The following is a 21,155-nucleotide window of genomic DNA, read 5'->3' as shown; positions in this document are numbered from 1 at the left end:
TAAAAGCAAACATGGAAATATAGATTGAAGTATGCTATTTTTCTTATACAAATTGAAAGCAAAGTTTAGTGTTAACATGGGTGTTTTATATCTATAACTAATTGAGATTAGGTATTTTTGGATTTTTTTAGAAGACTATGAAACATGATATAATTTTAAATTAGGATCCTTAAAATAAATCTATCTCTGAAGTCCACTTGCATTTTTCTCTTATTCTTTGTGTATATTTGGCTCAAACAGCCACCAAATTATATCTCTCTGCAAAGTTCAGAATAAATAAAATTTTAATTTTTTTCATAAGTTTATTTAGATTGATTTTTTTTTTTTTTTTTTTGCGGTACGCGGGCCTCTCACTGTTATGGCCTCTTCTGTTGTGGAGCACAGGCTCCAGATGCGCAGGCTCAGTGGCCACGGCTCATGGGCCCAGCCGCTCCACGGCATGTGGGAGCTTCCCGGACCAGGGCACGAACCTGTGTCCCCTGCATCGGCAGGCGGACTCTCAACCACTGCGCCACCAGGGAAGCCCTAGATTGATTTTAATAATTAAACTACAATGAATGTAAATAGCTACCCAATTCAAGCTCCTTTCCTAGTAAATATTGATAAAATTATTTTGCTGTAAGGTACAATTTTAAAAGACACCTTGTTCATGTACCAGTTATGTGGGTTTTTCTATTATAATGAGAAGTTTAACAAAAATTAGTATATAAAGTAGGCAATGGTGACCTACTCGTTTGCTTTGACCATATCAAGTCACAGCAGACTGTCATGACAGATACTTTCCCTTTTTTTTCATGACATTAAAATTGTCCTATTATTTGTCTTTGCAGTTTTTCTTCACATCTTTTGCTGCCAGGGATAGAAGTTACCTCAGTATCTTTAGGTTGTGGCAGAACGTACTGTTAGACAAGGTAAGTGTTCATACCAGAGGCTGGTGCTTGTTATAATAGCAACCTCCCAGTGTGTACCTAAACAGTGTTTGTGAGTTGAAAGCTCCTTTTTATTTTTCTGTGGTTAATTTTGACTATTCAAATCCAAGAAGAAACTTGAAGCAAAACAAAATACATAGTTACAAGTTAAGATGTTAATTGTAATCCCCAGAGTAACCACCAAGGAAATAACTGAATAATAACTTACCATCCAAAATATGGTAAAAGAAACATAAAAGGAATGAAAATGGCACACTAGAAATACCTATTTAACACATAAGGAGGCAGTAATGGAGGAATAGAGGGACAAAAAAGGCCTAATAAGATAGCAGACATTACATTAGCAAGAAAACAAATAGCAAGATAGCAGACATTACATTAAACATAAGTGGATTAAACTCCTCAAGCAGAAAGCAGAGATAAACGTGATGCAACTATGTGCTATGTATAAGAGACACATTAGATTTATTCATTTTTTATTTTTTTAACATCTTTATTGGAGTATAATTGCTTTACAATGGTGTGTTAGTTTCTGCTTTATAACAAAGTGAATTAGCTATACATACACATATATCCCCATATCTCCTACCTCTTGCGTCTCCCTCCCACCCTCCCCATCCCACCCCTCTAGGTGGTCATAAAGCACCAAGCTGACCTCCCTGTGCTATGTGGCTACTTCCCAATAGCTATCTATTTTGCATTTGGTAGTGTATATATGTCCATGCCACTCTCTCACTTCATCCCAGCTTACCCTTCCCCCTCCCCATGTCCTCAAGTCTGTTCTCTACGTCTGCATCTTTATTCCTGTCCTGCCCCTAGGTTCTTCAGAACCATTATCTTTTTCTTTTTTTTAGATTCCATATATAGACACATTAGATTTAAAGATAGAAACAGTTGGAAAGTAAAAGGATAGAAAAAGATATACTATGCAAACAATATCCAAAAGAGAGCTGAAGTGACTATAGTAATATCAGACAAAATAAGCTTAAAGACAAAAATTAGTAGAGACAAGGAAGAATATTTTATAATAAAAGAGGCAATCCATCTGGAATTCATAACAAGTATAGACTTATATGCACCTAATAAGAGAACTCTAAAATATATGGAACAGAAATAAATCACCACATAAACATAAATAAATAAATAAAATACATGGAACAAAAACTGGCAGAACTGAAGAAAAAATAGGCAATTTAACCATAATAGTTGGGAGATTTCAGTACCCCCCACTTTAAATGATGTATAGAATAACTAGACAGAAGATCAATAAGGAAATAGAAGATGAACAAAACTATATAACTAGAGCTAAAAGACATCTGTGGAACATTCCACTCAAAACAGAATACACAAGGGCTTCCCTGGTGGTGCAGTGGTTGAGAGTCCGCCTGCTGATGCAGGGGACACGGGTTCATGCCCCGGTCCGGGAAGATCCCACATGCTGCGGAGTGGCTGGGCCCGTGAGCCATGGCTGCTGAGCCTGCGCGTCCGGAGCCTGTGCTCTGCAGCGGGAGAGGTCACAACAGTGAGAGGCCCGCATACCGCAAAAACAAAACAAAACAAAACAAAACAAAAAAACAGAATACACATCCTTCTCAGGTGTACATGGGACATTCTCAGAATAGACTATACACTAGGTCTTAAAACAAGCCTTAATAAATTCAAAAGGATTGAAATAATACAAAATGTGTCCTCTGATCACAATGGAAATTAGAATTCAGTAACAGAAGAAAATTTTCAAAATTCACAAAAAAGTGGGTATTAAGCATAACACACCTAGAAAGCCAATGGTGAAAGAAGAAATCACAAGGGAAATTAGAAAATACTTTGAGTTAAATGAAACAAAAACACAGCATACCAAGACTTATGAGATACAGCTAAAGCAGGGCTTAAGAGGGGAATTTATAACTATAAACACCTATATTTAAAAAGAAGAGTGATCTCAAATCAATAAACTAACTTTCTACCTTAAGAAATAAGAAAAAAAAGAGGAAACTAAACTGAAAGCAAATAGAAGCAAGGAAATAACAAAGATTAGAAGAGAAATATATGGGACTTCCCTGGTGGTGCAGTGGTTAAGAATCTGCCTGCCAATGCAGGGGACACGGGTTCAATCCCTGGTTTGGGAAGATCCCACATGCCACGGAGCAGCTAAGCCCGTGTCCCACAACTACTGAGCCTGTGCTCTAGAGCCCGAAAACCACAACTACTGAGCCTGTGTGCTACAACTACTGGAGCCTGCATGCCTAGAGCCCATGCTCTGCAACAAGAGAAGCCCACACACCACAAAAAAGAGTGGCCCCTGCTTACCGCAACTAGAGAAAGCCTGCATGCAGCAACAAAGACCCAATGCAACCAAAAATAATAAATAAATAATTTTATTTTAAAAAGAGAAATGTATGAAATAAAGAATAGAAAAATAGTGTTAATCAACAGAACCAAAAGTTCTTTATTTGAAAATATCAACAAAATTGACAAACCTTTAGCTAGGGTTACCAAGAAAAAATTAAAATTATTACATTCAGAAGTGAAAGTGGTAACATTACTACCGACCTTACAAAAATAAAGGGCTTATACTATGAACAATTGTATGCCAACAAATTAGTTAACCTAAATGAAATGGACAAATACCTAGAATGTCACAAACTATTAAAACTGACTCAATCAGAAATAGAAAATCTGAATAGACCCATAACAAGGAAAGAGATTGATTTAGTAATCAAAAATCTACCTACAGAGAAAAGCTCAGGCCCAGATGGCTTCATTGGTGAATCCTGCCAAATGTTACAGTAGAATGAATACCAATCTTTTGGTCTTTCACAAAGTATTCCAAAAAATTAAATAGGAGGGAACACTTCCCAACTCAGTCTATGAAGCCTGTATTACCTTGATACCAAAAACAGACAAAGAACATCACAAGAAAACTACAGACCAATATTTATGTTCATTGTGTCTATAAATGTAGACACAAAAATCCTCAAGAAAATATTAGCAAACCAAAGTCAGCAACATATAAAAAGATTATATGCCATGATTTATACAAGGTTGTTCAACATATGAAAATTGATCAATGCAATACACTATATTAGAAGGGAGGACATGATCATCTCAATCATGATCATGTCAATCAATACAGGAAAAATATTTGACAGAATCCAACATCCTTTCATGATAAAAAATAAAACAGGCTAGGGCTAGCAGGAAATTTCATCAGCCTGATAAAATTCACACCTACATATTTAATGGTGAGAGGCTAATGCTTCTGCCTTAAGGTCAGGAACAAGGCAAGGATGTCTTTTCTTGCCATTTCTGTTCAACATTGTATTGAAGACTCTAGCCAGGGAAATTAGGCAAGAAAAAGAGTAAAAGACATCCACATTAAAAATGAAGAAATAGAGACAGCAGAAGCAAGAAGAATTACAATCCTGCAGCCTGTGGAACAAAAACCACATTCACAGAAATATAGACAAGATGAAAAGGCAGAGGGCTATGTACCAGATGAAGAAACAAGATAAAACCCCAGAAAAACAACTAAATGAAGTGGAGATAGGCAACCTTCCAGAAAAAGAATTCAGAATAATGATAGTGAAGATGATCCAGGACCTCAGAAAAAGAATGGAGGCAAAGATTGAGAAGATGCAAGAAATGTTTAACAAAGACCTAGAAGAACTAAAGAACAAACAAACAGAGATGAACAATACAATAACGGAAATGAAAAATACACTAGAAGGAATCAATAGTAGAATAACTGAGGCAGAAGAACGGATAAGTGACCTGGAAGACAGAATGGTGGAATTCACTGCTGCAGAACAGAATAAAGAAAAAAGAATGAAAAGAAATGAAGACAGCCTAACAGACCTCTGGGACAACATTAAATGCAACAACATTCGCATTACAGAGGTCCCAGAAGGAGAAGAGAGAGAGAAAGGACGTGAGAAAATATTTGAAGAGATTATAGTTGAAAACTTCCCTAACATGGGAAAGGAAATAGCCACCCAAGTCCAGGAAACGTAGAGGGTCTCATACAGGATAAACCCAAGGAGAAACACGCCAAGACACATAGTAATCAAATTGGAAAAAAATCAAAGACAAAGAAAAATTACTGAAAGCAGCAAGGGAAAAATGACAAATAACATACAAGGGAACTCCCATAAGGTTAACAGCTGATTTCTCAGCAGAAACTCTACAAGCCAGAAAGAAGTGGCATGATATACTTAAAGTGATGAAAGGGAAGAACCTACAACCAAGATTACTCTACCCGGCAAGGATCTCATTCAGATTCAATGGAGAAATCAAAAGCTTTACAGACAAGCAAAAGCTAAGAGAATTCAGCACAACCAAAGTAGCTTTACAATAAATGCTAAAGGAATTTCTCTAAGTGGGAAACACAAGAGAAGAAAAGGACCTACAAAAACAAACCCAAAACAATTAAGAAAATGGTCATAGGAACATACATATCAATAATTACCTTAAACGTGAATGGATTAAATGCTCCAACCAAAAGACACAGGCTTGCTGAATGGATACAAAAACAAGGCCCATCTATATGCTGTCTACAAGAGACCCACTTCAGACCTAGGGACACATACAGACTGAAAGTGAGGGGATGGAAAAAGATATTCCATGCAAATGGAAATCAAAAGAAAGCTGGAGTGGCAATACTCAGTTCAGATAAAATAGACTTTAAACTAAAGAATGTTACAAGAGACAAGGAAGGACACTACATAATGATCAAGGGATCAATCCAAGAAGAAGATATAACAATTATAAATATATATGCACCCAACATAGGAGAACCTCAATACATAAGGCAACCGCTAACAGCTGTAAAAGAGGAAATCAACAGTAACACAAAAATAGTGGGGAACTTTAACACCTCACTTACACCAATGGACAGATCATCCAAACAGAAAATTAATAAGGAAACAGAAGCTTTAAATGACACAATAGACCAGATAGATTTAATTGATATTTATAGGACATACCATCCAAAAACAGCAGAATGCACTTTCTTCTCAAGTGCGCACGGAACATTCTCCAGCATAGATCACATCTTGGGTCACAAATCAAGCCTCAGTAAATTTAAGAAAATTGAAATCATATCAAGCATCTTTTCTGACCACAACAGTCAGAGATTAGAAATCAATTACAGGGAAAAAAAACGTAAAAAGCACAAACACATGGAGGCTAAACAATACATTACTAAATAACTAAGAGATCACTGAAGAAATCAAAGACGAAATCAAAAAATACCTAGAGACAAATGACGACGAAAACATGACAATCCAAAACCTATGGGATGCAGTAAAAGCAGTTCTAAGAGGGAAGTTTATAGCTATACAAACCTACCTCAAATAACAAGAAAAATCTCAAGTAAACAATCTGATGTTACACCTAAAGGAAATAGAGAAAGAAGAACAAACAAAACCCAAAGTTAGCAGAAGGAAAGAAATCATAAATTTCAGAGCAGAAATAAATGAAATAGAAACAAAGAAACAATAGCAAAGATCAATAAAACTAAAAGCTGGTTCTTTGAGAAGATAAACAAAATTGATAAACCATTAGCCAGACTCATCAAGAAAAAGAGGGAGAGGACTCAAATCAGTAAAATTAGAAATGAAAAAGGAGAAGTTACAACTGACACCACAGAAATACAAAGCATCCTAAGAGACTACTACAAGCAACTCTATGCCAATAAAATGGACAACCTGGAAGAAATGGACAAATTCTTAGAAAGGTATAACCTTCCAAGACTGAACCAGGAAGAAATAGAAAATATGAATAGACCAATCACAAGTAATGAAATTGAAACTGTGATTACAAATCTTCCAACAAACAAGAGTCCAGGACCAGATGGCTTCACAGGTGAATTCTGTCAAACATTTAGAGAAGAGCTAACACCCATCCTTCTCAAACTCTTCCAAAAAAATTGCAGAGGAAGGAACACTCCAAGACTCATTTATGAGGCCACCATCACCCACCATCACCATTACCAAAACCAAAGTTACTACAAAAAAAGCAAATTACAGACCAACATCACTGATGAATAGAGATGCAAAAATCCTCAATAAAATACTAGCAAACAGAATCCAACCACACATTAAAAGGATCATACACCATGATCAAGTGGGATTTATCCCAGAGATGCAAGGATTCTTCAATATATGCAAATCAATCAATGTGATGCACCATATTAACAAATTGAAGAATAAAAACCATATGATCATCTCAATAGATGCAGAAAAAGCTTTTGACAAAATTCAACACCCATTTATAATAAAAACTCTCCAGAAAGTGGGCATAGAGGGAACCTACCTCAACATAATAAAGGCCATATAAGACAAACCCACAGCAAACATCATTCTCAATGGTGAAAAACTGAAAGCATTTCCTCTAAGACCAGGAACAAGACAAGGATGTCCACTCTCACCACTCTTTTTTTTTTTTTTTTGCAGTATGCGGACCTCTCACTGTTTTGGCCTCTCCCATTGCGGAGCACAGGCTCCGGACGCGCAGGCTCAGCGGCCATGGCTCACGGGCCCAGCCGCTCTGCGGCATGTGGGATCTTCCCGGACCAGGGCACAAACCCATGTCCCCTTCATCGGCAGGCGGACTCCCAACCACTCTGCCATCAGGGAATCCCCCACTACTCTTATTCAACACAGTTTTGGAAGTCCTAGCCACGGCAATCAGAGAAGAAAAAGAAATAAAAGGAATCCAAATTGGAAAAGAAAAAGTAAAACCGTCACTGTTTGCAGATGACATCAGTAATACATAGAGAATCCTAAAAATGCCACCAGAAAACTATTAGAGCTAATCAATGAATTTGGTAAAGTTGCAGGATACAAAATTAATGCACAAAAATCTCTTGTATTCCTATACACTAATGATGAAAAATCTGAAAGAGAAATTAAGGTTTCACTCCCATTTACCATTGCAACAAAAAGAATAAAATAGCTAGGAATAAACCTACCTAGGGAGACAAAAGACCTGTATGCAGAAAACTATAAGACACTGATGAAAGAAATGAAAGATGATACAAACAGATGGAGAGATATACCATGTTCTTGGATTGGAAGAATCAATATTTTGAAAATAACTATACTACCCAAAGCAATCTACAGATTCAATGCAATCCCTATCAATTTACCAATGGCATTTTTTACGGAACTAGAACAAAAAATCTTAAAATTTGTATGGAGACACAAAAGACCCCGAATAGCCAAAGCAGTCTTGAGGGAAAATAATGGAGCTGGCGGAATCAGACTCCCTGACTTCAGACTGTACTACAAAGCTACAGTAATCAAGACAATATGGTACTGGCACAAAAACAGAAACATAGATCAGTGGAACAAGATAGAAAGCCCAGAGATATATCCATGCACCTATGGTCAACTAATCTGTGACAAAGCAGGCAAGGTTATACAATGGAGAAAAGACAGTCTCTTCAATAAGTAGTGCTGGGAAAACTGGACAGCTACATATAAAAGAATGAAATGAGAACACTCCCTAACACCATACACAAAAATAAACTCAAAATGGATTTGAGACCTAAATGTAAGATCGAACACTATAAAACTCTTAGAGGAAAACATAGGAAGAACACTCTTTGACATAAATCACAGCAAGATCTTTTTTGATCCACCTCCTAGAGTAATGGAAATAAAACCAAAAATAAACAAATGGGACCTAATGAAACTTAAACGCTTTTGCACAGCAAAGGAAACTATAAACAAGGTGAAAAGACAACCCTCAGAATGGGAGAAAATATTTGCAAATGAATCAACAGACAAAGGATTAATCTCCAAGATATGTAAACAGCTCATGCAGCTCAATTTTAAAGAAACAAGTAACCCAATCCAAAAATGTGCAGAAGACCTAAATAGACATTTTTCCAAAGAAGACATGCAGATAACCAAGAAGCACATGAAAAGCTACTCAACATCACTAATTGTTAGAGAAATGCAAATCAAAACTACAATGAGGTATCACCTCACACCAGTTAGAATGGGCATCATCAGAAAATCTACAAACAACAAATGCTGGAGAGGGTGTGGAGAAAAGGGAACCCTCTTGCACTGTTGGTGGGAATGTGAATTGATACAGCCACTATGCAGAATAGTATGGAAGTTCCTTAAAAAACTAAAAATAGAATTACTATATGATCCAGCAATCCCACTACTGGGCATATACCTAGTGAAAACCATAATTCAAAAAGACACATGCACTGCAATGTTCATTGCAGCACTATGTACAATAGCAAGGTCATGGAAGCAACCTAAGTACTCATCGACAGACGAATGGATAAAGATGTGGTACATATATACAATGGAATATTACTCAGCCATAAAAAGCAATGAAATTGAGTCATTTGTAGAGACATGGATGGATCTATAGACTGTCATACAGAGTGAAGGAAGTCAGAAAGAGAAAAACAAATATCACATCGTATTAATGCATGTATGTGGAACCTAGAAAAATGGTACAGATGAGCTGGTTTGCAGGGCAGAAGTTGAGACAGAGATGTAGAGAACAAACGTATGGATGTAGGGGGAAGCCATGGAGGGGGCGAGGGTGGTGGTGTGATGAATTGGGCGATTGGCGTTGATATGTATACACTGATGTGTATAAAATTGATGACTAATAAGAACCTGCTATACAAAAAATAAAATAAAATAAAATTTAAAAATTAAAAAAAATAATTTTAGGAACTATTTATTTTAGTTCTTCAAACAGAAAAACTGCCTGGAGATAAGTTCTCTTTGGTAAGTTTATATTTCAACACATGTGTCTATTTTATATAGTATAGAGATATACACAACATGAATTGAGTAAAAGCTCTAAGAAAGATCTGTCATTTCAAAAAAAATATGAAGAAATAAAGCTATCTCCATTGACAGATGACATGTTTTTGTGTATATAACTTGCTAAGAAAACCAATAAAAATGTGCGAGAACCAATAAATAAGTTCAGTAATGTTGCAGAATGCGTGATCAAGATCCAAAGATTACTTATATTTGTATACATTCACAATAAAGAACCTGAAAATAAAAATTTTAAAAATTCATTTACAATAGCATCAGAAGGAATAAAATACTTGGGAATAAATTTAACAGAAGTATAAGACATGTATACTGAAAACTACTAGACATAGTTGAAAGAAATTAAAGGAGACTTAAGTAAATGAAAAGAATCTCATGCTCATGGATTAGAAGACTTAATATTGTTAAGATGGCAATACTCCTCAAATTGATCTGCAGATTCAGTGTAATCCGTATCAGAATACCAACTGGCATTTTTGTAGAAATTGACAAGTGGATTCTAAAACTCATATGGAAATGCAAGGTACCCAGAATAGCAAAAACAATCTTGAAAAAGAACAAGGTTGGATGAATTAGTCTGTTAGGTCTGCCATAAAAAAATGCCATAGACCGAATGGCTTAAACAACAGAAATTTATTTTCTTAGAGTTCTGGAACCCAAAGGCCCCATCTCCAAATAGATTGGGAGTTGGGGTTTCAACATATGGACTTGGGTGGAACACAATTCAGACCATAGCAACTTCATTTAACCTTAATTTCCTCCTTAAAATCTCTGTCTCCAAGTGTAGTCATATTGGGGTTGGAGCTTCAGCATGTGAATTTGGGGGAATACAATTTGGTTCATAACATTGGAGGACTTAACACTTTCTTTTTTTTTTTGCGGTATGCGGGCCTCTCACTGTTGTGGCCTCTCCTGTTGCGGAGCACAGGCTCCGGACACGCAGGCTCAGTGACCATGGCTCACGGGCCCAGCCACTCCGCGGCATGTGGGATCTTCCTGGACCGGGGCACGAACCCATGTCCCCTGCATTGGGAGGCAGACTCTCAACCACTGCACCACCAGGGAAGCCCAACACTTCTTGATTTCAGTGTTTACTACAAACCTGAAGTAATCAAGGCAGTATACTCTGTGTTTGGTTCATAACATTTGAGTACTTACACTTCTTGATTTCAGTGTGTACTACAAATCTGCAGTAATCAAGGCAGTCAATACCTGGCAAAAGTCTAGACATAGATTAATGGCATAGAATTGAGAATCTAGAAGTAAAATCTTAAAATTAATTATCAATCATAAATTGATTTTTGACAAGGTTACCAAAATAATTCAGTGGGGAATAAATAGTCTTTTCACCAAATGGTGCTGGAATAACTAGATATCAACTTGCAAAAGAATGAATTTTAACCCCTACTTCATACCATATACAAAAATTAACTCAGAATGGATCATAGACCTAAGTGCAAGGTCTAAAAGTATAAAACTCTCAGAAGAAACTATAGGCGTAAATACTCATGACCTTTGGATTAGTCAGTGGTTTCTTAGATATGACATCAAAAGCTCAAGTGACAAAGGAAAAAAGTAGATAAATTGGATTTCATCAAAATTAAAAACTTTGTGCTTGAAGGAGTCCATCAAGAGAAGGAAAAGGCAACCAACTCATGGAGAAGACATCTGCAAGTTATATATCTGATAAGGTATTTGCATCCAGAGTTATATATCTGGAGAGAAAATATCTGCAAGTTATATATCTGATAAGGTATTTGCATCTAGAGTTATATATCTGGAGATGAAATATGTGCAAGTTAAGAGTATATAAAGAATTCTTACAGCTCAACAAGAAAAAGACAAATAGCCAATTAAAAAGTGGGCAAAGGATTTGAATTGTAATTTCTCCAAAGAACATATACAAATGACCAAGTGCATGCAGAGATGCTTAGTGTCATTAGCTGTTAGAGAAACATAAATCAAAACCACAGTGAGATACCACTTTACACCCACTGGGATGGCTAAAATAAAAAGACACACATTACCTAATGTTGAAGATGTGGATAAACTAGAGCCCTCATACGTTGCTGGTGGCATTGTAAAACTTTGAAAAATTTGAAAAACAGTTTGGTAGTTTCTCAAAATGTTGAATATAGAGCTACCATATGACCCAGCAATTCCATTTCTAGGGTTGTATGCAAGAAAATTGAAGGCATATGTTCACATAAAAACTTGCAGTCAAATATTCATAGCATTATTCATAGTGGCCAAAAATAGAAACATCAACAGATGAAAGTATACATAAAAATATACAAAATGTATATTCATAAAATGGATAAATAAAAAGCAATAAAAAGGAGTGAATTACTGATACATGGTATAACATGGTAAACCTTGAAACATTATGCTATGTGAAAGAATCCAGTCCCAAATGAACACCTATTGTATGATTCTGTTTTTATTAAATGTCCAGAATAGGCAAATTCATAGAAGTTGAAAATAAATTTGTTGCCAGGGGGAGGGAGGAATGAGGAGTGACTGCTAATGAATTTGGCTACCTTTTAGGGTTGATGAAAATATTCTAAAATTCGTAGTGATAGTTGTACAACTCAGGATATGCTAAATACTACTGAACTGTATGCTTTTAGAAAAGTGAATTTTATGGTATGTGAATTATAGCTTAGTAAAGCTGTTATTTGTTATTAAAAATTTTTTTAAACAGACATTTATTTCTCTATAGCCATTATTTTGTAAAAACTTTAAAAAAGATTTTTATTTTATATTGGAGTATAGTTGATTTACAATGTTGTGTTTCCGGTGGAGAGCAAAGTGATTTAGTTATATCAATACAAATACATATATCTATTCTTTCTCAGATTCTTTTCCATATAGGTTATTACAGAGTATTGAGTAGAGTTTCCTGTGCTATACAGTAGGTGCTTGTTGATTATCTATTTTATATATAGTAGTGTGTATCTGTTAATCCCAAACTGTTAATTTATCCCTCCCCACCATCTTTCCCCTTTGATAAACACAAGTTTGTTTTCTAAATCTGTGAATCTGTTTTGTAAGTTCATTTGTATCAGTTTTTAGATTCCACATGTAAGTGATATCATATGGTATTTGTCTTTCTGTGTCTGACTTACTTCACTTAGTATAATAATCTCTAGGTCCATCCATATTGCTGCAAATGGCATTATTTCATTCTTTTTATGGCTGATTAATGTTCCATTGTATATATGTACCACATCTTCTTTATCCCTTACTCTGTTGATAGACATTTACGTTGCTTCTATGTCTTGGCTATTGTAAATCTTGCTGCAGTGAACATTGGGGTGCATGTATCTTTTCAAATTATGGTTTTCTCTGGATATATGCCCAGGATTGGGAATGCTGGATCATATGGTAGCTGTATTTTTAGTTTTTTTAAGGAACCTCCATCCTGTATGCTTTTAGAACAGTGAACTTTATGGTAAGTAAATTATAGCTCAGTAAAACTGTTACTTTTTTAAAAAATGGTTTGGGGGAAGAGTAGAGATTTCCAGCTGATAAGAAAGGCTCCTTCTTTGCAGCAGGAGCTTAAACACCACTGGCGGAAACTTGACCTCCTCTCCTACTCGCTGCCCAGCTCAGCTCCTCACTGGAGTGCACAGCTTTTGCCTAAGGGCTCTTAGGATTGAATGACTTCCAGTTTTTCAGGCAGTTGCTGAGGCCTGGGTCTTTCAAACAGTGCTCTGCTCTGATGCTTTCACTTTGCAGGAGCGCTCGTGGACTCAAGGTGATCTGGAAGTTGGGAGATGGAGGAGAGAAGTGAGTGGGGGTGGGGGAACTTGCCAAGCACAGACCCTCCTCCCTCCTTAAGGGAACATTTAAGGCTGGCAGGGTAGCCCCAAGCCCAAGCTCCCCCAACCCCCTTGAGTCTTTCTTGGAGTTTGGTTGCCCAGTCTCCCCATACCCATGCTCCTAACCTTGGAGATGCTTAGGGCGGTGGGCCCGTGGATGCCAGATCCAGCGGTGCATGGCAGCCACCTGGGAGAGCACCGAGCAGATGTGCTAAGGCATGAGTCCCCCGCAGCTCCACTCTGCCCTCCCAGGTCGTGCTGCAGGAAGGGGGCTGAAAACTCCAGTGTTGCTCTAGGGACATGCCATGGCTAACCCTGCCTCCAAATACCAGTTATTTTCGAGTACGCTGGAAATCCGCCAGGTGCGTTCTCTCATGCTAACGAGGAACCAAAGACTGCTATGCAGCCTGCGTTTGGTTATACCCTAGATCTGAGTGTTCTCTGCAAGCCACTTTTGTGCTTATCACACTCGAGTAAGTTGGGATGCATCCTCATGAAAACAAATACCTCCTGGGAAATGATAAAGTTCAGGCTTACAGATGAGCCGGGGAGAAACTGACATCTGAAATTTAATGAGAAAAGAAAAAAAAAAAACCACACAACTCTTTGAAGTGGGAGAAAGAGAGGGAATTCCAGAATACTTCTGAGGCCACCATAGCCAAGAAATGGCTTGTATGCTGGCTGGGAGTAAAATCTAACCCTCTTTGAAAAGATCCTCATGTCACCCGTGTTCTTGATATGTACACGAGGAGTATCACCATCTTTACTGTAGTTATACCTTTCAGATCTTTGGATTATTTGGTTATCTTTAACATTGAACATGCAACTCTATTTCAAGTGGACACTCTTTTTTTTTTTTTTTTTTAATTTTTTGTCCATGCTGCTCGGCTTGCGGGATCTTAGTTCCCCCACCAGTGATTGAACCCGCAGCCTCGGCAGTGAAAGTGCGGAGTCTTAACCACTGCGCCGCCAGGGAGTATCGCTATACTCTCATTTTAATAAAGAGAACGGTTACCATTTCTGCTCTATACTATGACAAAAATCAACGTTTATGCATATACTATATGTTAAGTACTATACCGACCTTAATTAAAGTTGAAGGTGAGATCTAAGGTTTAAAACTGTCCTAATTGGAATTTTGAACACTGTAGAATTCACCCAGAAAAGGAATTATAAAACAAAATCAACAACAAAGCTACCCTTCCTGTGTTCTCTAGTGATCTTTGAAAAACAATTCTTTTTAACGTGGTAACATGTATAACAATAGTAGTAACTCCCACTTAGGAAGTATTAGGTGCCAGGCATAGTGGTAGGTGCTTGGTGTAGTCTTAGTATTGTCTGTAATTTTACGAGCCTCAGTTGTCTTCTAGTTTTTTAAAGTGATAAAGCCACATTGGTTAGATTCCTTGATCTTTTGTAATACTATTTTTTAAAAGAGAAGGTAAAAACCAAAATTCATAAAATACACAGCCTAACTACAAAATTCTAGAAAACAACACAAGTAATTTGAATAATAAATTTTGTATATATTCAAACTATTTTAGGGAATTTAAGTTCAGAATATTATAATCATGTTTACTTTTTTTTGTGGTATGTGGGCCTCTCACTGTTGTGGCCTTTCCCGTTGCGGAGCACAGGCTCCGGACACGCAGGCTCAGCGGCCATGGCTCACGGGCCCAGCCGCTCCGCGGCATGTGGGATCTTCCTGGACCGGGGCACGAACCCGTGTCCCCTGCATCAGCAGGCGGATTCTCAACCACTGCGCCACCAGGGAAGCCCATGTTTACTTTTAATTAGGGAATTTGAGAGTAAAAGTAAATATGTGTTACTTTTGCTTGCTGTTTGTGTAATAAAGCCTTAAAGACATAGCATATTAATCTAGATAAAAGACTATTCCAGTAAAATTGATTAAGACAATAGAATGATTTTAAATCTGTTTGTGTGTGTGTTTTATTTAATTCTCCAATAAGAGAAATCTACAAAAGGGGAAAAAGCTGGAGGCAAATATGGTGCCTTTGAGAAAGAATGCTTTTAAAAGTACATTTTTTTTTTTTCATTTGTAAGGTTCCTCTGATGCATTGCTTCAGAAAGGACAATTTATTTCTGGTATTTGAGTTAGCTTACCATAAGTCTTCAATGTTTAGACATGTGTCTAAACTGTCCCCATGTCATTCATGCTGTAATTAATAGCACTTCAGCTTAGTTCACAACCTTTGAGTTTAGCACCCTTCTTGCAGATAGCACATTGAGTGTTTGAGATTTGTGAGGCCAGAAGACTGTGGCAGCTCCATTCTTGGTTACAAACAATTGATGTTTACTGTCTTTTGTAAAGAACCTCTCAGCCCTTCTCCACTCCAGCCCTCCACTTTTTGTTTGAGTTTAAGCCCCGCCCCCTTTCATGTTTTGTATCAGAGCCAGTCTTCCTGCCTGTTTTTGTATGGTCCACAAAGTAGGAGTGGTTTTACATTTATATTTCATGACAATTATATGAAATTCAAATTTCAATGTCCATTAATAAAATTTTATTGAAACACAGCCATGCTCATTCTTTATGTGTTGTCTGTAGTTGGTTTCACACTACAGAGGCAGAGTTGAGTAGTTGCAACAAAGACTAAATGGACCACAAAGCCTGAAATATTTACTCTATGGTCTTTTACAGAAACAGTTTTTTAACCTCTGAACAATACTAAACCAAACTCATCTTTTTTTGAAAAAAAAAAAAAAAAAAGCATACCTGCTAATGTTAGCTTCCTGCTTAATACCCATCACCTTTGGATAAAAATTTTTAATTGTTTATAGAGACTGTATGATCTGGCCCCAGCCCACCACTCCAGCCTCATTAATACTTTTATGTTTCTAGTGATATTATCATATTATTAGATTTAGGATTACTCATGCTAATAATACAGGCAGGATGTGTACAGAATGAAATTGTTCTTTTTGTACTATTTTTTCTCTGAGAGATATAATAGTGGTATCTCTTGCCAGTACATGGGGGCTACTAGGAAGCTAGCTCTCCATGGAAATTTAAGAGTACATATTGAGAGTAGATGTTTAAATCCAAGGCCTAATAGAGTAGAAATCTGCACTCATTTTAAATTCTAAAGCTTAAAGAGACAGAATGGCTTTCAGGCTTATTCCCAAAGGCCAGAAGTAGGAGGCATGTGTCAGAATTAGGAAGGAGGTTATGAGGGGTGTTTTGTCAATGTATACAGACCCACCGTCTTCCAGTTTTGATACATGTCATTCCATCTTCTATTTTGGGAATCTCTAGTTGAAGGATGACAGGAGAGTATCCTGTTCCTCAAGTGGGTTGGGGAAAAAAGGATTTAAAACAGTTTACTGATTGTATTAGTATATATAAAGAAAGAATATGTTGGTCTGAAGGGGGCTTGGCCAGACTTAGGCCAAGAACTTAAGACTTAGGCCAGAAAAGCAAAGTCACAGAGGCAGACTTTGACCACTAGAGAAATGTACAAAGATGGGACAGAGATGAATCATCAGGATCCATCAGTGTCACAGTAGTTTTTCCTTTAAAACTGTCTACCTTTGCTCTGACTTCATGCTTATCATGCAAATTTCTGATTTCTAGTCTGATTTCCAGGATATTCGGGTACCTGGATGGTAGGATGAACGAATTCTGATGATTAGAAAAGATTGTTCCCCTACTATGCATTAGTATATTTACTACGGATCATGTATATGCAGCTTGTGAGTGTGGCTGGTTTGAGTCAGCTGATCTGAGTGCACCTCTAGGACGTCAACAGTGCTGAGGCCATTCTGCAAACAGTGGTTAGTTTATCAAGTTAGTGTCACCTTTGAGACCTTTCAGGAGAGTGTCATACAGCTTTTTCCTGCAGACTCCTCAGCCTTATCAAACCTCTTATTACTGCTTATGCCCCTCTCCAATGATTCTTTCTTTTGGAATTACTTGGAATTCTAGAAGTTTTCCAGTAGTCCTATAAATCTAATAAGTACAATATTCAAACCTACCAGGAAAAAAAATGCAAATTGCTAAGTATTTTAGTCACATATTCTATATAATAACCTGGCAGTGTAGAAGTATTAGTATTTGTATATTGTTCCCTCTTTTTTACCTTTCTGGTTGGCAGAACTCCTCTGCCTATTTTCCCTTGGTCAGTGAAGTATACCTCCTCCTGCCCAGTCACCCAAGCCAGAAACCTGGTGCATCCTTGTTTCTTACCTCTTCTTCGCCAACATGTCATGTTGGTCATCAGGGCCCTCATCATTTCCAGCTTGAACCATTACAGTAGTCTCCTAAGGATCTCTTTTTAACACTCTAATCTGTCCTTTAGGTCAGGGGTCCCCAACCCCTGGGGGGGTTGTTAGGTTCCTGTTAGGAACTGGGCCACACAGCAGGAGGTGAGCGAGCAAAGCTTCATCTGATGCGCCCCATTGCTCACATTAGGTCCCTGATGCCAAAAAGGTTGGGGACCACTGCTTTAGGTTGTTACCAAAAAAGTAGTCATTTTAAGAGTGGATCTTTAAAAAACGCACTTCTGAACTTGTTGCTTTTCTCTGTGTAACTAGTAGGTGCCTTTTTATATTTAGCATGGAATACAGGCTCTTCATGACCTGGCTGCTTCCCCCTTCCCCACTGACTCTTTCCTTCTTCCTTTTTGTGTCTTCCTCTCCCTGTCCTCCCCAGTCATGGTGAACTGGCTTGCCAGGCCGCTCCACTTCTCTGCACACTTGATTTGGTGTACGTGAGTTCATCTTACTTGATATTTCAGCAGCATTTCACACCATGGCACACTCCCCCTATTTTGAAACACCTTCTTCCCTTGATTTCCATATCATTCTTTCTGAACTTTGCTCTACCTCTCTTGTATTTTTCTGTCCTTTTTTCCTCCTCTTCCACTCAGCCTTTGCATGCCAGACTTTCTTTGGGCCTAGTCTTAGGTTCTGTTTTCCCTCTTAAACCTACTGAGCTCAGCTCTGCTCCATATCCAGTGGTTTACGATAAGGGATTTTTATATTTAGCAAAAGTATATAAAAATCATTTGAAGTACAATTAATGTATACTTTTCTCATAGCTATTTGCTTACCATGGTACAGTGAGGATATGTATCTACGGTTTAGTTCAGTAAGACCTGACATAATATGCCAAGAGCACTGGTTTTTAGGGAGTAAAAGCTAGCCCCATAGTGAGCTGTCTTCAGATTGAGTGAGCAGTATCCTCCAGTGTCGCTTTGGTCCCTCATTCTGCTATTGTATAAAATGATTAGATTTTAGCAACCCTACCTCCCCCCAAAAGGTTGATCCTTGCAGTCTATCAAGTAGCGTTTGACATGTTTACACACTTTACCAGACTAGATGTAACAGCTAGGTAGCTGTTTCTAGCTAGGTAGAAATTAGGGCAGGATTTGGTTTTTCATTTAGAAGAAAATTTTTCTTCTGGGAAATAAACTAGAACTGGTAGATGAGACTCTCTATAGTGTTTATTATGGTCCAGGTAGGTCCCTGCCAGGAAATTATTCTGAATAAAGGAAAAAATATTTCTAAAGGAAAGAATTATTGAGTAATCAACATGTAAACTTTCCAGTGATGAAAGATATGCCAACTGCTTCTTGGAGTTGCTCCACCTGAATAGCTCATTCTCTTGACATTTCCTGACATTCCATTTATAGTACTCAAGAGTTGCAATCCTTGATAGTTGTAAAGGGTTAATGCAGGAGTCTGATGGGGATGTGACATTAGTACTGAAGAACTGGGGTATGAAGAAGCGATGACATTGCCAGAATTGAATAGGAAGTATTAGCATGGAGAAGAAAATTTAACCCTTAATATATTTAATTTTTAAAATGAGATTAAAATCATACTGCAAGAAGCATTTTACATAATTGAGCATAGGCAAGATATTTTCATTTGCATTTTTGGTTTCTAAGCAGTGTGTAGCACAGAAGAAATTGGGAACTGTCTCTTTAATAAAACCCTGTTTACCTACCCTCTTCTAGTAGGAGTGGCTTAGGAACCTGTAGAGTGAGGTGTAACTTCCAATTCTGCATTCTGAAGTGCTGCCTTGGATAAGAGTGCTGATACTACAAACCAGGAAGTGACAAATAATTTGCCTTAAATTATAGTAGAGCTTGTCTTTTATAAGGAAAACTTCTCATAACAAAACTAGAAGATTGAGGCATGGTTGTCACTAAATGTTTGGAACTCTGCTGCAGATAAAGACTTTGCAACGTACTTAGAATACAAAGCTTTCTGGGCCAGAAATTGATCTGACTTTTGAGCCTTATCTGATTACTGCTTGATTCGTCTTTATTTTGTTCAAGTGCTCAGCAGGTTGAACGGGGAGCCTTCCTCCCCATTGTTAGCAGGTAGGTGGTCAGCCTTTGTTTAAAATTTAGGTTGTTTTTTAAGGTTACTTAACCCTGGTTCTGCTGCTGATTATTGAAAGAATTATGAATATCAGTCTGGGTATATGTTTTAATGTTTGAATATTCAGCATGGCTGTAAATAATCATTTTTGTGACTTTCTGCCAACTTTGTAGAAAAAGTCATTTTTAACAAATTAGCAAATCTATAAGGTGACAAATTAAATGAGTTCTATTTTGTTTTCTATTAACCTTATATGTTTAAATTTAATTAACAGATTAAAAGTATATTGAAGTTACTCTGCTATTAACTTCTTGATAGTATTTGATAATATATTAAAAACATTTATTGATGTAGTCAAATAAAATTGTATTCTTGTTGTAACTATTTTACATATAAGTTTCATTTCTTTCACTCTTAGAAAGCTGTCTGAGTGTTTAGCTCATTGTTTATCTACTTGCTTTAGTTTGTTTTTGGAATACTTTGATACCTATTATTTCAGAAGACTTTTTATGAAAGGTTAATCTTCCACAAGTATATTGAAATATTGCTTGTTTCTCTTTATAAAGTTAACCATGCATTTATGACACTAAAATTGTTTCAAAGGTAACATCTTTGGAATATTGAGCTAATTATTCGTATGAGCTAACTGCTATTGTGGAAAAAAAAAAGCCATTCACAAATTGTTCTTCTGAATGTGTAAGGGTACGTTTAGGATCCAGAACAGTGGTTTAAAAAAAAAAAAAAGAACAGTGGTTTGTTTCTCTACCACTAGAGATCCTTTTTATTTTTCTTCTATGGACACTATGCTTCAAAAGACTTTTTGTCAACCAAATAAGTGGGGTATATTAAATAATAAAATGTTAGAACATTATCGTTTATTAGGGATACATTATTTCCAATGAGAGTTTCTTATCAGCCTGAGATAACCACTCTAGGTTAATATAATTCAGCCCCGAATGAAGAGGCCTGACATTTTACCTAGCTTGAAAAACTTTATTGTAGGTAACTGTTTGCATATTTTTTACTTTTTGAAATACTGATAGTAACATCTGAAGTTTCAACAACTACTCTTATGGAATCTTTGAGTTTCCATGAAATGTAATGAAGGTCATCTAGTGTAATGTAACAAACAAAGAAACCATAGCTACTAGACAGAGAGGAGAAACAGGGAAATAGAAAAAAGGAAATGTGGTATTTGTCATTGGGAAAGTCTGCGAGGAATTCAAGGTGTCTGT

The 21,155-nt window shown here is 37.0% G+C and overlaps 1 protein-coding gene across 2 annotated transcripts in view; it reads left to right on the top strand.

Moving 5' to 3' along the window:
* Positions 1-21,155, top strand: part of GRAMD1C (GRAM domain containing 1C) — a 106,343-nt gene that overhangs the window by 42,658 nt on the left and 42,530 nt on the right. The window contains exon 5 of one of the 2 annotated variants that reach the window (XM_067035356.1): positions 831-911. In XM_067035356.1, coding sequence (XP_066891457.1) covers positions 831-911 — 81 coding nt within the window. Of the gene's footprint in view, positions 1-830; positions 912-19,599; positions 19,920-21,155 lie in introns of those variants that run through there. The other variant, XM_059065150.2, reaches the window with a different exon arrangement.

The sequence above is a fragment of the Kogia breviceps genome, chromosome 5 (genome assembly GCF_026419965.1).
Source record: "Kogia breviceps isolate mKogBre1 chromosome 5, mKogBre1 haplotype 1, whole genome shotgun sequence".
Lineage (NCBI taxonomy): Eukaryota > Metazoa > Chordata > Mammalia > Artiodactyla > Physeteridae > Kogia > Kogia breviceps.
Note: the sequence above shows the minus strand (reverse complement) of the source record. Positions and strands in the feature narration are given on the sequence as shown.